The 16,667-nt window shown below is 39.5% G+C and overlaps 1 protein-coding gene and 1 long non-coding RNA gene across 3 annotated transcripts in view; one reads left to right on the plus strand and one right to left on the minus strand.

The window, feature by feature from the left end:
* The window catches only part of LOC136749925 (E3 ubiquitin-protein ligase rnf213-alpha), a 53,187-nt gene extending 36,530 nt beyond the window's left edge, over nucleotides 1–16,657 (plus strand). For both annotated transcript variants that reach the window (XM_066704581.1, XM_066704582.1), the window contains 31 exons: nucleotides 935–1,065; nucleotides 1,203–1,360; nucleotides 1,472–1,672; nucleotides 2,108–2,295; nucleotides 2,629–2,749; nucleotides 3,007–3,107; nucleotides 3,244–3,426; nucleotides 3,730–3,899; nucleotides 4,145–4,244; nucleotides 4,633–4,747; nucleotides 5,026–5,236; nucleotides 5,608–5,810; nucleotides 6,019–6,141; nucleotides 6,409–6,519; nucleotides 6,715–6,957; nucleotides 7,070–7,145; nucleotides 7,346–7,380; nucleotides 7,491–7,591; nucleotides 7,918–8,074; nucleotides 8,388–8,562; nucleotides 8,873–8,967; nucleotides 9,213–9,461; nucleotides 11,521–11,653; nucleotides 11,790–11,873; nucleotides 12,083–12,263; nucleotides 12,621–12,822; nucleotides 13,346–13,423; nucleotides 13,723–13,920; nucleotides 14,073–14,162; nucleotides 14,443–14,621; nucleotides 14,815–16,657. In XM_066704581.1, coding sequence (XP_066560678.1) covers nucleotides 935–1,065; nucleotides 1,203–1,360; nucleotides 1,472–1,672; nucleotides 2,108–2,295; nucleotides 2,629–2,749; nucleotides 3,007–3,107; nucleotides 3,244–3,426; nucleotides 3,730–3,899; nucleotides 4,145–4,244; nucleotides 4,633–4,747; nucleotides 5,026–5,236; nucleotides 5,608–5,810; nucleotides 6,019–6,141; nucleotides 6,409–6,519; nucleotides 6,715–6,957; nucleotides 7,070–7,145; nucleotides 7,346–7,380; nucleotides 7,491–7,591; nucleotides 7,918–8,074; nucleotides 8,388–8,562; nucleotides 8,873–8,967; nucleotides 9,213–9,461; nucleotides 11,521–11,653; nucleotides 11,790–11,873; nucleotides 12,083–12,263; nucleotides 12,621–12,822; nucleotides 13,346–13,423; nucleotides 13,723–13,920; nucleotides 14,073–14,162; nucleotides 14,443–14,621; nucleotides 14,815–14,968 — 4,546 coding nt within the window. In that variant the 3' untranslated portion in view covers nucleotides 14,969–16,657. The remainder of the gene's footprint in view (nucleotides 1–934; nucleotides 1,066–1,202; nucleotides 1,361–1,471; nucleotides 1,673–2,107; nucleotides 2,296–2,628; nucleotides 2,750–3,006; nucleotides 3,108–3,243; nucleotides 3,427–3,729; nucleotides 3,900–4,144; nucleotides 4,245–4,632; nucleotides 4,748–5,025; nucleotides 5,237–5,607; nucleotides 5,811–6,018; nucleotides 6,142–6,408; nucleotides 6,520–6,714; nucleotides 6,958–7,069; nucleotides 7,146–7,345; nucleotides 7,381–7,490; nucleotides 7,592–7,917; nucleotides 8,075–8,387; nucleotides 8,563–8,872; nucleotides 8,968–9,212; nucleotides 9,462–11,520; nucleotides 11,654–11,789; nucleotides 11,874–12,082; nucleotides 12,264–12,620; nucleotides 12,823–13,345; nucleotides 13,424–13,722; nucleotides 13,921–14,072; nucleotides 14,163–14,442; nucleotides 14,622–14,814) is intronic.
* Nucleotides 6,396–16,667, minus strand: part of LOC136749930 (uncharacterized) — a 39,542-nt gene continuing 29,270 nt past the window's right edge. The window contains exon 3 of the long non-coding RNA XR_010816811.1: nucleotides 6,396–6,477. This is a non-coding gene — a long non-coding RNA (uncharacterized LOC136749930). The remainder of the gene's footprint in view (nucleotides 6,478–16,667) is intronic.

Raw genomic sequence — 16,667 nt, forward strand, 5'->3', positions numbered from 1 at the left:
TGCCAAAGAGCTCGATTTTGGTCTCATCTGACCACAACACTTTCACCTAGTTCTCCTCTGAATCATTCAGATGTTGGCAAACTTCAGACAGGCCTGTACATGTGCTTTCTTGAACAGGGGGGCCTTGCGGGCGCTGCAGGATTTCAGTCCTTCACGGCGTAGTGTATTACCAATTGTTTTCTTGGTGACTATGGTCCCAGCTGCCTTGAGATCATTAACAAGATCCTCCTGTGTAGCTCTGGGCTGATTCCTCACCGTTCTCATGATAATTGAAACTCCACGAGGTGAGATCTTGCATGGAGCCCCAGACTGAGGGAGACTGACAGTTAATTTGTGTTTCTTCCATTTGCGAATAATCGCACCAACTGTTGTCACCTTCTCACCAAGCTGCTTGGCGATGGTCTTGTAGCCCATTCCAGCCTTGTGTAGGTCTACAATCTTGTCCCTGACATCCTTGGACAGCTCTTTGGTCTTGGCCATGGTGGAGAGTTTGGAATCTGATTGTTTAAAGATTTCTGGCTCCCAGGTGTCTTTTATACAGGTAACGAGCTGAGATTAGGAGTGCTCCTAATCTCAGCTCGTTACCTGTATAAAAGACACCTGGGAGCCAGAAATCTTGCTGATTGATAGGGGATCAAATACTTATTTCCCTCACTGTAACAGTATTCCTGGGGAACAAACCATCAGTAGAGCTTATCCAGGATAACTTCACAGAAAGCAGCACTTCTGAATTGACGTCGCTTCTGATTGTTTATACAGTGTCACATTGCAAAACATCTGGCCAAAGATGAATGCAGCTTGCTTTCTTAAGCATTTACTAAATTTACAGATCACAGGCCAAGTACATAAGCTCTTTCATTATTAACTGTGAAATAACTAGTTAGCAGTTATACTGTAAATAACATTACAATCTCTCTTGTGCTCCAATTCGCAGTTCTGTGTCCCAGACGATTCTTGTGCAGAACTATATGAAGCTGTCTCATAACATTTGCAGCACAATGCCTTTCAGCTGGAGGATCAGGGATTTTCTTGACGAACTTTGGGTTCATACTCTGCAACATGAAGGTATTGGTCAACAGGACAAGAGAATGTGTTATAAATACCTTTGTGTTTCTTTCATTTCCAAACAATGCTATTAAACCTTCACAGCATGTAATGGTGTTCTTGTTGATGAAACAATTCTACTTTTGTAATTTCTGAAGGACACACTGAAAAACAATTTGAAGAGTTCTTCAGTAAAACACCCCTGGGGAGGTACATTTCAGAGGTGGACATGGAAATGCAGGAAGAGTTTTTCCAGAGGTATCTTCAGGATTTTATCTCCCTGACTATGAACGTGACCTCAGCAGATGAACTCAAAGTGAGTTTCCCCTCTTTTCCAACAATATTTTAGCCTCTAAATGTTAACCTTTGAAGTTGACTACTTTTAATGTGAGTTACACACAAAAATGTCTTTAATCTGTTTCTTTAGCTCCTGTGTGCAGCGTTGACATCCTGTGTCAATGAGCTTAAAATCCGGAATGACATTGATGAAAAGGTCACCTCACTGCCCTGGGTTCATTGTGCTTATCACGCGTTCAAGACTCGTCTGCAGAACTTCTCAAGGATGATGACCATTCAGCCACAAGTGTCGCAGGTCCTACAAGGGAATGCCAGAGAAGGTGTAGAATTGGTAAGACTGACACAAATATAAAGAGACTTCATAAAAAGGTCTACAGAAAGCAGTGTCATGTGCCAGGAGAGGGAGCATCATGGTTAGGCTTCTGGCCCTGTAAGAGGAAGTTCTGTTGGTTTATCTCCAGCGTGACACAGGTCTGTTTTACCCCTTGGATGAGGTACTCTACCTGTATTGTGCCACTGGAAACTAAATTCCATAATAGGGCACCCATATTAGTTACTTTTAATTAAAATGTCAGCCACAAATAATGTAATAAACAATATAAACCGAGAGAGATGCTGTCTTTAAGTCTGTTTTCAATATATTCATATTCCTCTTACAGGTAACCACTAGAGACTATTCTGTTTCCACTGTCAGCATGTGAGAACTTTATATTACAGTTGCCCTGGTGTTAATGCCATGTAATGCATCCCTTTTGTTGTGGTCTAGATTCTTGATGTGTATGCAGCTGTGGCCTGTATTGAGCACCTGGAGCCTCGCAACCTGGACACAGACGAGCAGTGCCTGGCCTGGCTGCGGCAGGTGAAGAGACTGCAGGTTCCCATTGAGCTGGTCTGCTCAGAGGAGTGTGTGCAGCACTGCGGGGCAAAAAGCAAGGAGCTAGCCAGGTTTGTCCGGTGAGTGGAAAGCCAGGTTTTCATTTGTATTTGATTTTATTTAATTAAAATGTTAACTTGCACTGTAGTTTGATTCCTAAGTTACCAATTAAAGAAAACGACATTAACTTCTTGTCACATTCAAAATGCCATTGTAAAATGTCTTTCTTTATTTAACACCAAACTCATTTCAGCACATTAAATCAAGGCCAAGCGATGCTGGTTAGTATTGCAGGGGGTTTCAGCACTGATATGTGTTCAGTACTCCTAACATGTTTTAAAGTATATACTGTACATATACATCATGTTCCACTGTTTGAAAATATCTGTTTCATGTTTTTGTCTTCTCTTTAGGACTGGTTGGAATCGTATCTTCTTGCTGTCTTTGTTTGTGGAGCATTTGCTGCTGGGAATTGAATTTATTGAGAAGAATCTAAAGACGCTGATCTTTGAGCACACAAGCAAGTTAGGAAAAGTACGTATTTTCTCTGCATATTCTATGTATAATTCAAAGTGATCAAAGTAAATGTATCAGATTTAATTACATGTAGTATATTTATTCTAATAAAATATGAATCGTGTATCATTTAATTTATTAAAAGTTTTGTCCTATAAAAAAAAAACCTGAAAAAAATCTTCAGATTTTAGCTGTGTTTAGATCATTTTCGCTATAATCTGTTCTGATGTTAATTTGTATTGTTTGCTAATTCCACCATTTCTTTCTTTATAAAGTCTCTGGAACAAAACTCTGATTTAAAAAGAAGAAAGCCGTTTGAAGCAGTGATTGAATTACTTAAGACCTGCAAGAACGAAGCAAGTGACCGACTTTTCAAGTAATGAGCTTTGTGTTTTATTCATTTCAGTCTTAATTATAGTGATACATTTGTTCCTCTTATGTTAATGAAGTTTTCCTGTTGTGTTGTTTGTGACACTCATGGTGAAAACTGTTGTGTAATTGTGTCACCCCAGGTTTGGAAGGCAGCCCTGTGCTGTGTGTTTGGGAGACCCCCAGGACCCTCTGTGCTTGCCCTGTCAACACATCTTCTGCTTGGCCTGTATTAAACAATGGATGATACCGGGACAGATGTACTGTCCCTTGTGCATGAAAGAAGTGCCAGATGACTTCCATTTTAAGGTGTCCGAGGATATTCGGTAAGCCGACATAGTTCAGTTGTGCTAAGCCAACTTCTGGAGTGACCACATTCTCATAGCCTTTGATCCCCTTTCTGCCTTTAACAGAAACAGAAATCTGAAGCTTAATGTAATCCTTCCCCTGTACTGATGTTGTTGTATCCTACCCTGTATTTGTTTTCTGTTATTACTTTCCTGTGTTATTTTAGTGTACATGTAGAGTTTAACAATGCTACACCATATATCCATTGACTCTCAATTACATTTGTTATTTCCATATAGAAAAAATAACCCATTGTAAATCATTGTCTTCATTAATTGCAGGCTTGTCATCCAGTTGAACGCCAAATTCAGGAAACGGTGCAATTCATTTTTCATTGACATGGTGTCCACAATGTGCTTCAAAGACAACTCGCCTCCTGAGCAAAAAGTCATCATGCACCTCTTGTCTTTCCTGCTGGTTGAGACTAATACAATTCCACTAATTAGGAGAGGTAGGCTTTTTCCTGTGTCAACAAGCTGTATAAAGATGGTACATTCTGCATAAATACATGAGTTATAATATGTATTAATAACTGAATGTTATACACAAAACATTATATAGTCTTTAATTAAATGTTTTGTTTTTCTGTATTATCTTTGTGATTCTCTTTGGCAAAATATTTCTGTCCTGGGCATTTACAGAGTTCTGCAGATTTAACATTATTGTACACAAACGTTTTTCTCCCTGTTTTTGAAGATCATAAGATTCACACCAAAGCGCTCTCACCTTTTGATGACTCGGTGGACAAAAATCCTGTCGTTCGATCAGTGGTGCTCAAACTCCTACTGAAATACAGGTAAGTGAATAATGAATGTAATATGCCTTGAGATACTTTTTTAAATTGATTAATTTCAATGTTGTATGCACCTGGATTGCCATCATAATGAACCTCAAATACATAACATCGCCCTGGACCAAATTCTATATCTGAGCACTCACCATTCACAAATTAAAAATACAGCTCTTGGTGGCAGGTTTCTGTGAGGTAGAAGGAAGAATCCAAGGTCAAATAAAAATGCATGAAAGTAATGGAAGTATAAATTGGGACATTAATTTAAGTTTTGATTTGGTCAGTGAATATTGTACAAATGTTTTGGTCATAGAATAGTCTATTTGATGCCAGTCTGTACTTAATGTCTTAAAATAACACCCTTTTTTTCTTTTTATTGTTTTGCTGCTTAAAGTTTTGATGATATTAAGACTTATCTGCAACATCACTTGACATCAGTGGAGCAAAACAACATTCTGGATGAATGCGATAAAACTGAACTCTATGCCTTGTATATAAACTGCCTGGAGGTAAGCTGATTATTTGCCTTCATGTTCACATTCAAATGAAAATTAACTTTCTCTTAGCCTCCACTGAAGTTGTAACTCCTGTCTTGCTTTCAAATTCAGATATGCGCACTTGTAAATTAACTTAATTGAGATTTTTTTGTTTGCTTGTTTGTTGTTTTATATTTAATTATTAATCGAATCTCCTGTCTCCTGAATGATACAATGAAGGACAGATTTTCCAACAGCTTTACTCATGTCATAATGACTGCATTGATAGCCTAAATTCTCTTGGCAAACAGGACTCCATGTATGAGAAGTCTCAGGGCCAAACAGCCTTGGAAAAGCCTTTACATCTGGAGCATGAGGGTCAGTTCCTGCTGTACTGTGTTGAACACCCTGAAGATGCGGATCCCAAGAAGGTTTCTATTGAGTACCTGCAAGACGTTGCCAGGATCCGTCTCTGTCTGGACATGGCGGCACACCTGCTGGTTGACAAACTTTCAGTTTTAGGTAATAGCATGTGCCTGTGTAATCTGTATAATGTAGTTTGACTCAATTGAAGCAATGTCAATTCAGGCAAATTTAAATCATGTCACCCATGAGCTTAAATCATGATCGTATTTTATTTTTTTACATAGTAGTAAGAATAAAACCAAACTCAAAATGTTGTATAATGTGCTTCAGATTTATAGTGTGGCAATTAATATCACAAGGGGGAAAATACACAACCATTTACTATTTATTCAGTTCAAATGAATCCAAGGGTGCAGGGTTTTGATCAGTACAATTTAGATGTTGCTGTTTGTTTGGTATTTATTATTCTTTTATCAGTTAACACCTCTATTATCTGTCTTTAAAAAAAAAAAAAAATTCTACCACAGAGCCCAATCGGGCAACTGAGGACGACACAAGAGTTTCAGGATTTCTCACCCAGGTGATGGACCTCTGCACAAAAAAGGGAAACGACTGGTACCGAATCTACCTTATTCGGAAGATCTGCAGTCAGTGTGGTGTGGAGTTTGTTCAGAAACTTTTAAAGGAAGCAGAGTTCAGCTGGCTGTTCCCTGTAGAAATTGTTCAGCAGGTAACAGAAATCACATTCTCTTTAGTAAAAACGGATGTCTGTTTTTTAATAACCTTTGGTCTTCCTCGCTTGTCTGATGTTTTCAATTATTATTGAACCAGAAACATACATATATCAGTGATGAATGAAGGTGGGTTGCTACACAATTGAAAAGGTATGACAATAAATTCTGTATCTGACAAGTTTACATGTCTCTCTTTTGTTGTAGAATGAACACACTAGCCAAATGGACCAGTATCTTGTGTGTGGAGAAAACTACAAAATATTCCGTGATGCTGTTGGCAAGGCAACAATCGAGTGCAAAACTGATGGAATAGAGCAGACATATCAGGTATCGGAGTTTAATTTGCTTGAGCTCCACATTTTTCAGACTCTATTTGGAAATAATGTTTGTATAGAGATTCACTCTTTGAGTCGTGTCACAGCTTTGAGTTGATCGGTCAGACACAACCAAGCCAAGAAGCTGCTTTTTATTATTCAATGAAGTTGGATTTACCTGCTAAAGTTAGGCCTGCATCATCTCGCCTTCTCCTAATGGGAGTTGATTGGCAGGTGTTTCTTACAGCCGCTTACATCAGCTGTTTGTTCTGTTCTGTAGAAGTGTGGAAGTCCACCGTTCAAAAAAACAGTGCACCTGCTTCTGGCCATCTTCAGGGAAGTCACCACGCTGTACAGATCAGAGAACCAAAACATCTACCCAAAACCAGAAGTAAGTGAGGTTTCATAACTAAAATGTCAAAATTCAGTACTGTGATCAGTGATGAACTTTACTTCTAATACAGAACCCAATAGGCTAACCGGTATATCAAGACATTAACAGTTGCCCAACAATGAGCCGCAAAGAAAGCTTGTCTACGACTGGCATTATGTTTGGTGCTTAACCGTTTACACTATACTTTTCCAGCAATGCCAGGCGATGGATGACTTCATCACAGCCACAAAGGTCTTTGACAGCCCAGCCCTTAAAAACTTTGCCAAGCTCTTGGTCTATAATCAGCTTGGAGCCCTAGCTGTCCGTCCTGATTATTCAGGAGCTGTGCACAGCATCCTTGAACTGTCCATTCACATGGCTGCTGTTCTCTTCTGTGGGAATGAAGCAATTCTGACACCCCTGAAGCAGCTGGCTCTATCGCCAGCCAACATGCAGGTAGGATCTCTAGGTTTTGGAATTTGGATGCACCTTTTGTGTTTGCTTTCACAAACCTCTAGCTGAGATCTTCCCCTGTAAAGCTGAGCAATGCATCAATGTCTGTTTACAGAATGCCTTCCTTCCTACAATGCCTGAGGATATGCTAGCAGTGGCCCAAAATGCCTTGGGACCCTTGCAATGGTATTGTAAGTATACAGTTACTTAATTAAACCAGTCAAGCTCTTAAAATGTCTGAATGTCTTTGACTGAACAGGAAAATGCTTTAATGATAACTGATTTTCTGTAAGATGTCTTTGGATGTTCCTAAAAGTAAAAAGTGGAAAGAGGCTGTTTTCTGTGTGGATCATTGCCAGTGATGTCTCACAAATGTTTTTTATTTCTCCAGTATGTCCCAATGGCCACCCTTGCACTATTGGTGAGGTAAGTACAGACGCATGTTGATTGGATGTTAGGTTTAATTGTTTTCTGGCAGCCGTCCTTGCTGTGCAGAAGGCTTTTGTCACAACAGTGTGATTCTTTGTTGATTCCAGTGTGGACAGCCAATGGAGATCAGCAAGTGTGTGGACTGCGGTGCTGTCATTGGAGGAGAGAACCACAGAGCTGTGCAGGGATTCGCTATAACTCAAATCACGTGAGTCTGTTAAAGAAGCCCGTCATTTGAACACTTATTATGTTGTGAGGCTAGTTTACAGAAACTGGTGGAGTACAATGTTATTTATTGCCTTAAAAGTGGATGAGTATAAATCTGACCATAAATCTTTTTTTCAAATTTATATACATGTATAACATGGGAAAGATTATATAGAATCATACAGAATTTAAATTATTTACGTTTAAGTTTACGACTGCTTTTTTGTCAATATTTCCTGATGTAGTGAAATGAGTGTGATGATGCTGTTTGTTCAGGAGATATTATTAGGGAAAATAAGTGACCCCATCCCATGTGTGTTCAAACAGAGGGGATCGCACTCAGACTGGCCACGTTCTTGGAGACCCTAGCAGGAGGGACAATCCAGACATGCTGGACACAAAGAACATGTCCCCGGCTCCTTTCATACTGACCCGCCTTCTCACGCACATGGCAATGCTGCTGGGAGCTTCAAAGGACCGACCGGTACCTCCTCCTACTGTTAATTAAATGTCTAGTATTTTTAAAGCATTTATCCCAGAATGCTTTAAAAATAAAAATAGTCTTGGCTTGATAGGTTAATGCCTTGCTCTGAACAAAAAGTAAAAATCGATTTGTTAGTCAAGTAAATACGAGACACCACTCATCAACACGATCGTAATCATGTCATAATTTGGTATCTATGGTATTTTCTTTAAAGAGGAGTAAGGATTCATTTTTGTGTCTTTCCGGTCTGGTTTCTTCCCCTCCTCTTGGAAATGTACTACATTTATCCTTTCTTTTTTTTTTCTTCTTTTAGTCCATATTGCAAATTATTAAACCTGCAATCCCAGACCCAGGTGCATTTCTGATGGATCATCTGCTGAAGGATATGGAGTTGCTGGCGAAGACTCTGGGGAAAGGAGCCGACGATACTGTCAGCACTGTCCACCTCATTGTCAGCAGTCTACTGGAACCACACCAGGCCAGACAATGTAGGTGTAGGAGCCTCTTTTGAAATCTGAATCCTAGTATACCCTTGAGATGTAACAAACCCTCAACCCCTTCCTTCTCACAATCATGGGAGACCTGTTGCTCGTTTCCCGCTGTCACCATCATGAACCAAATGTAAGGAAACCGACCCTTAACTATAATTGTGAACTACTTCTCTTATATATATATTGACAATTGACACCGCTTATACCTTTAAGAGAAAGGAAATAGTCTGTCAATATTAACTCTAATTTACAAATTTGAAAAAAAAAAATATATATATTTATAACCATTCAATATTTTACTTCTTAGGGCCATGTAACTATGATCCCATGCTTTCAAAGAAGGAATTTCGAAATGCGTGGGAAACATCCTTTGCTTCTGATATCATCACACCCGAACTGAAGGTAACATTCGGAAGCTTCATGAACAGCCACTGTCAATAACAGTAACTTTTCAAATTAATATTATTGATACAATATTTAGACTTCTTTCATGATATAATTGAATTTGGCATATAACTGAGTTTTGTTTTCAATAAACAAGCTGTGGATGAGGATAATACAATTGCTCACCAGTTTGGATTCGATACTGGTTTTCTTGTGAGCTTTTACTGATGATGTGAGCAACCGTTCTTTCTTTGGTACTGCAGTCCCTGGAGCGCAAGTTGAAAGAAGTGAACGACCGCATTCGCGGCGACTCTCGCGTCTCCTCGAGTCCCATCATGAAGGTTGTGTATGGAAACCCTGGGGTGTTCCTGAGGTCTCTGCCCGAGGAGACCATCCACTGCTCTTCCATCTGGAGCTGCAGAGAGAGGGTGTCTGTGCAGAGCCTGGTGCACATCGTGGAGCAGAATGATGGCAAGGACACCCTGCCCGTGCTGTGGAAGTTCCTGCAGAAGGTAAATGCAGGCTTTTCAACGCTCTGGCGTTGGGCCTCCAGAGCCGTCTAACAACACCGTCACAGATTAAATTTCGTACAGGGTTTAATATTGCCTGGACTGGACTGTCACTGTATAGCGTGAGCCTTTATTTGTTTATTCTTAGTGGCTTAGAACAGTAATGCATGGTATGTTTATTAGAAACTCATGCGATCAAGACCACCGATTTATATTCCCTTTTGGTCAATGTACCATTTCCTATTTAGATTTGGTATTGGAGTGCTTTTCTTGTGAATAAAACAATAATATGTCCCCAATGCTGTCCTAGAGGCTCTCAACAGTGTTGTGTTTATAGGAGAGCTACAAGATCATTGCGAGTAATCAAAATAATATAAAGAACAGTTGTTAAGTTCATGTTCATCCCAAGGCATGCATGGTTTTGAATTTTACACAGTGAAAGGAAATACGAGACCACTACTAATAGCCTTGGCTCTGTGTACTGAAATCTATCCTATGTGGTCTTTTGGCCCAACTCAGTCCCGCTAACATACAGTGAGGGAAAAAAGTATTTGATCCCCTGCTGATTTTGTACGTTTGCAAACTGACAAAGAAATGATCAGTCTATTATTTTAATGGTAGGTGTATTTTAGCAGTGAGAGACAGAATAACAACAAAAAAATCCAGAAAAACGCATTTCAAAAAGTTATACATTGATTTGCATGTTAATGAGGGAAATAAGTATTTGACCCCTTCGACTTAGTACTTGGTGGCAAAACCCTTGTTGGCAATCACAGAGGTCAGACGTTTCTTGTAGTTGGCCACCAGGTTTGCACACATCTCAGGAGGGATTTTGTCCCACTACTCTTTGCAGATCCTCTCCAAGTCATTAAGGTTTCGAGGCTGACGTTTGGCAACTCGAACCTTCAGCTCCCTGCACAGATTTTCTATGGGATTAAGGTCTGGAGACTGGCTAGGCCACTCCAGGACCTTAATGTGCTTCTTCTTGAGCCACTCCTTTGTTGCCTTGGCTGTGTGTTGTGGGTCATTGTCATGCTGGAATACCCATCCACGACCCATTTTCAATGCCCTGGCTGAGGGAAGGAGGTTCTCACCCAAGATTTGATGGTCATGGCCCCGTCCATCGTCCCTTTGATGCGGTGCAGTTGTCCTGTCCCCTTAGCAGAAAAACACCCCCAAAGCATAATGTTCTCCTCTGAATCATTCATATGTTCATTGGCAAACTTCAGACAGGCCTGTACATGTGCTTTCTTTAACAGGGGGGCCTTGCGGGCGCTGCATGATTTCAGTCCTTCACGGCGTAGTGTGTTACCAATTGTTCTTGGTGACTATGGTCCCAGCTGCCTTGAGATCATTAACAAGATCCTCCTGTGTAGTTCTGGGCTGATTCCTCACCTTTCTCATGATCATTGAAACTCCACGAGGTGAGATCTTGCATGGAGCCCCAGACCGAGGGAGACTGACAGTTAATTTGCGTTTCTTCCATTTGCGAATAATCGCACCAACTGTTGTCACCTTCTCACCAAGCTGCTTGGCGATGGTCTTGTAGCCCATTCCAGCCTTGTGTAGGTCTACAATCTTGTCCCTGACATCCTTGGACAGCTCTTTGGTCTTGGCCATGGTGGAGAGTTTGGAATCTGATTGTTTAAAGATTTCTGGCTCCCAGGTGTCTTTTATACAGGTAACGAGCTGAGGGACTCAAGGGAGTGCTCCTAATCTCAGCTCGTTACCTGTATAAAAGACACCTGGGAGCCAGAAATCTTGCTGATTGATAGGGGATCAAATACTTATTTCCCTCATTAACATGCAAATCAATTTATAACTTTTTTGAAATGCATTTTTCTGAATTTTTTTGTTTTTATTCTATCTCTCACTGTTAAAATACACCTACCATTAAAATTATAGACTGATCATTTCTTTGTCAGTGGGCAAACGTACCAAATCAGCAGGGGATCAAATACTTTTTTCCCTCACTGTATAATCTCTGTGCTCAGACCTTATGAATCATTCAACACAAGTTCCTGTTGGGTTTATGGGCTCTGATTTTCATTGGCGTATTCAGGAGGCTGAGCTGAGACTGGTGAAGTTCCTACCAGATATCCTGGCGCTGCAGAGGGACCTGGTGAAGAAATTCCAGAATGTGACTGACGTGAAGCACAACACGATCGAAGAGTTCATTCAAAGCCAACAAGCAGGTAATGTTTGTACCATACAGTCAATTTGGTGCTTGATGTGATATATACAGCATACAGCACTTATAAAATCACAATCGTAAAACATAGTCAGATGAACCTTGTCCTCTTTATTTGTGTCTCCCATTTTCTCCTATAGCATCTCTAACTGCCTGGTATGAGAAACGCATTCTTATATTTTTGAAAGTATGGAATCAGCTCAGAGTGTCACTGGTCACCAACGGTAAGGAAAAAATAATATATAGTTGTACAAGTTGTACATATTTAATATCTTAAACAATAATTAACATATCAGAGAGACTACTTGTATGAAAGGCAGAATACTGATTTGACATGCATAACTGTAGGCCATTGCTGGTAGATGTGTGTCCAAGTATCTGTTCAGTTCAGCCCTATTCCCTCTTATTTATGCATTTGTTTGTTGTTATGCAGGTGAAATTAAGATCCTTGAAGAGTTCTGTGAAGCGAATTTAGACATGAGCAGTGACTTCCAGGTGCTGCTGCCCAGACGCCAGGGGCTGGGGCTCTGTCCCACGGCCTTGGTCAGCTACCTCATTGCTCTGCACAATGACCTGGTCTACACTGTGGACAAACACACGCTGGAAGACACCAGGTTCGTGAGGCTGGCCCTCGTAGGGGCTCACTGTATTGTATGAGGGGGATCTATCATGTATAGCAAATTAACCCTTGGCTGACTGGTGTAAACTGATCCATGCTCAATTATTTTGGATGCCCATTAGTGCACTTGCATCCAATACCGTCAGCCAGTCTCCCAATCAGTGCCACATTTGTCATGATTACGAGCTTAGCGTGATCCGCTTGAAATATGAATATAGGAAAAAAGCTTTCTTGATGCATCGCTGCTCTAGGCTGTGAATTTGTCCACTTGTTCATAGTCCGGCTCTGCTCAAGGCTAAAGAGCAAGAAGAGGAAAGGTGGTATGACTGCTCACAATCTTTTCTTCCTAAAGCTACACAGTGAGTCCGGCAGACCTCACTGACCTGCACGTGATCAAGTACGAGGTTGAGAAGGACCTGATCCCTCTGATCCTGTCAAACTGCCAGTACAGCATGGAGCGAGGACAGGAGACTGTCCCCGAGTACGACCTGCAGAAGATCCAGCAGCAAATCCTCACCCGCTTCCTCCAGGGCAAACCCCTGCTCACCTTAAATGTGAGTCTGCATCCCTGTGTGTGTGTGTGTGTGTGTGTGTGTGTGTGTATATATATGTGTATATATGTGTGTATATATATATATATATATATATATATATATATATATATATATATATATATATATATATATATATATATATATATATATATATATATATATATATATAATCATTACAGTAATTGTAGTAGAAAGTGGTTTTTAATGATACAATTTAAAACGGGATTTTCAGGGTTTGCAATTTCAGAGCAATATTTTCTTTTGGCTGAGAAGTTATTTGGAAATAATCAGAATCATTTTCCAAAAGGGCAATATAAGAAGTTGGACACAATTAGATTATTAAAATGGAATCACTTTGTTTATATATTTTTACAATTCTTAGTACATTATCCAATAGTACATGTATTGTTACAGATCACAAAGCTCTACTTATCTAAAAATCAGGTAATAGATTAGTGTGACACTGCTGTATAATTAATTATTTAACTCAAAATATGTTCTCGATCAATTACTTTCATTTCAGGGCATCCCAACTCTGGTCAACAGACATGACAGGAATTATGAGAACATCTTTAAGGATGTGAAAGGGAAACTTGTGCAGGTATGTCAAAATATCCTTCTCACTTGTGTATGCAAGCCCCTATGATGTGAATATTTCACGGCACAGCTTGTCTTCCAACAGGAGAACATTGTTTTATTTATTTTACTTTATCAGTCAATTTCATTAACTGCTTTAATGTTACAGAAGAGGGCTTTGCCATTCAAATGCTTATAAATGGTTTGTTGCAGTTAATCTTACTGCTGCCAGTTAGTTTCCACAAATTCTTGCAGTTCAATTACAGTAATTATTTTGACTACTCCTGAGTTTGACCACCTGGTTTGTTTCTGTTTTCTTCCCAGGATTCCCTGCCAGCACTGATGCTGAACGCACTGAGCAGCGAGCTGCAGTCCTACAGCGACGTGTGCGAGGCGCTCTCTGTGGTGGAGGTGACGCTGGGCTTCCTGGCCATGACGGGGGGCGATGCGGAGCTGCAGCTGGTCAAATACGTGGAAGACATCTTGCAGATGGGCGACCAGACATCACCACACATCCTCAAGGTGAGCGCAACGCACTGCTGTCCTCTTGCCGTTTAAACACGACATCCTTCTGTTTCTCCTTTCATGAACTTTTGAGAGAAAGCAACATCTAAAATTTGAAAGTTTTAATTTTGCTAAAGGTATGAAAATCTATTTCCCCTTCGTTTATGTAGGTATTGGGTAGATGCAGCCTGAAGCACTGCATTGCTCTCTGGCAGCTCCTGTCCTCACTGAAGTCGGAGTGCATGTTGCGCTTGAAAAGGGTACGAAAAAAATATATAACATTGCTCCGAATGATAATGATAAGTTTTGTATATTGTGTTGTGTATTAAGTATATTATTTTCTCAGTATGTATTGATTTCCTGGTAGTGGATATATACATTATCTCTGGTGAACAATACATGGTATTTCTCAGCTAGACTGACCATATTATATAATTATAATTATATTTGCATATTAACTCTTGGACTCACTGAAATTACGGAGTTCTGAGTTTATATTCATGTTTCATGTTTAAAAATCAAATGTTTCTCCTTCCCTAGGATCCATTTGTTGGAATCTCAGATGATTATAAAGACCTCCTGTGTGAGAGTGACAAGAAGCTCCTGACCGCGTTCTTCACTAAGGGCAATGTGGACACGCTCTTGCTGGAGATGCATGAATTTCTGCTCCTAAATCTCAAGAAAGTCAACGCACGAGAAGACTTCAAAAAGACCTGGAGGTAATGGAATGGAACAGAGCAGAAAAGAGTTTAGAATTCAAATGAATGGGGCAATAAAAAATAGCAATTATCATTGGATAGAAAGCAATTTTAAATATTCCTGCATATTTATTTATTTAGTTTACTAGTCAAATGTTTCCTAAACAAGAGCACCCAAATCACTCCGGTCTTCCTCTTCTCATTCCCTTCTCAGCCTGAAGCACACGTTGGTGTCCTATATCGAACGCAAAGACCTTGACGCCCCCCCTGATATGGAGGAGTTCTTCCCAGATGAAATCATTCTGTCTCAGTTTGTGGATGCCTGGAAATTTGCCGTCCTCTTCAAACAGGAGCGACAGCAAAGATAAAACTCAATTGCAAAAAGCTGCCAGGTGGATGGTTGCCAACATTTCTACACTCCATATTTTCTCTTAGTGCCTATGCATTTAACAGAATATTATGTATTGTTTTCCTTCCAATTAATAGTAATAAAATCCATTAATTAGCAGTGTATACTCCAGGTATTTTAATCTGTTCAATCAGGGTGTTGGAAAACCTTAATGGTTATCTAAAGCTCACATTTGAATTGCAGTTCACCCATAGAAACAAAACACTCCATTTTGAAGGCAATAATATGAGTATCTTGCATTTATAGAAAACTAATCAAACTAAACTAAATCTTGGCTCAAAATCCAGTTCTGTAAAATCATTATGGCCATTGCAAGGCTATTTGTAGAACCAGCTTTAATTTACACACACTGCACTGAATACCTGGTGTAAATGGCGGTAGTCCCCAGCTGAGGGCACGGCCTATTTAGCAATATGTTTAAAAGCGTTTTATTTTAAGAATCCTACAGTATTTTTTGTGGGGATGCATCAGTATTTACATGTCAGCAAACCAAAAATGTTTAAATGCTTGACTGGACCAAATCAAAATTTGAACTGGGAGATTATACATAAATCATACACCTTGATGATGGTGGTGTACAGGCAGAAAAGCTGTTCTGTAATTTAATCAGTGTTTGTTTGGTGAATCAGTTTTGATTTGGTCCTGATCGGTATCTGGAGAGTAAATTACTTGTCTGGATATTCTCAGGGATTCAATGTGATCTAAGTAAGGACAGCAAAGGCACCTACAGAATCAAGGCTTCTGATTTACTAACACTTTCTATAATCTGTATTTGTTTATGCTGTCTCTTCATAAAGCTCCTTACATCTTGTAGTGTAGTATTGCCCAGCTGTACTCTTTTGAAGTTGGTCTGTCTTACAATGTTGCACTCCATTGCATCAGGCCTCCTATGTTAATCTGATTGCTGAACATATATGAAGCACCAGTTAAACTCCACTGCCGTGTTCAGTTCTCCACATCCCTGTTCTGTGTATTACCTGCTGTGGTTGTTTAAATTATTTTGCTGTTAACCCTGCCATTCCAACATGTGATCTTCCATCATTCCTGCTTGTATTGTGTGCAAGCTAGAAAGTTAATGTATTACATTCAAATTTTTGTGTGAAAACACTATTGTTAAGCAAAGTATGAAAAAAAGCATATAAATCTAGATAAATCATTGTATTTCTCTCAGTTTGAATACCATAAAGACATACTTGAAAATATATTATTGCTGCTTATGTTTATGTAGTCTGAGATTCTTTGATGTAATGCAATGTTCCTGTTTGGGATACTTAACTATGTACATTATTCTACATCACAGTAGAAGAGTAAGAGTAATGTGTAAAAGTTTACTTTTCTAAAAGGTTTTTCCCAGATGGCATTCAAATGCTGATGTTTGGTAGTTGATGAAATTTGAATTGACTACAATGACAGTAATTAATGTCCATCTGTTAATAAAATTTAGATTATGGGTGAGAAGGTGCCTTCATCGTTAAACATTTAAAATAAGTGCACTTCTGTTTAACTTAAATTGCAGCAAAAAGGCACAGAATTCTGGAGCTTCTATTCTCCTGAGGTTTTCCTTCAAAATGTCTTGTTGGACCAGAACCTTATTTCTGAGGTTGTTATATTGCATATGTACTTAAATAAATACAAATTCAAATTTTCAGATAGATTTG

This window comes from Amia ocellicauda, chromosome 5 (assembly GCF_036373705.1).
Source record: "Amia ocellicauda isolate fAmiCal2 chromosome 5, fAmiCal2.hap1, whole genome shotgun sequence".
NCBI lineage: Eukaryota > Metazoa > Chordata > Actinopteri > Amiiformes > Amiidae > Amia > Amia ocellicauda.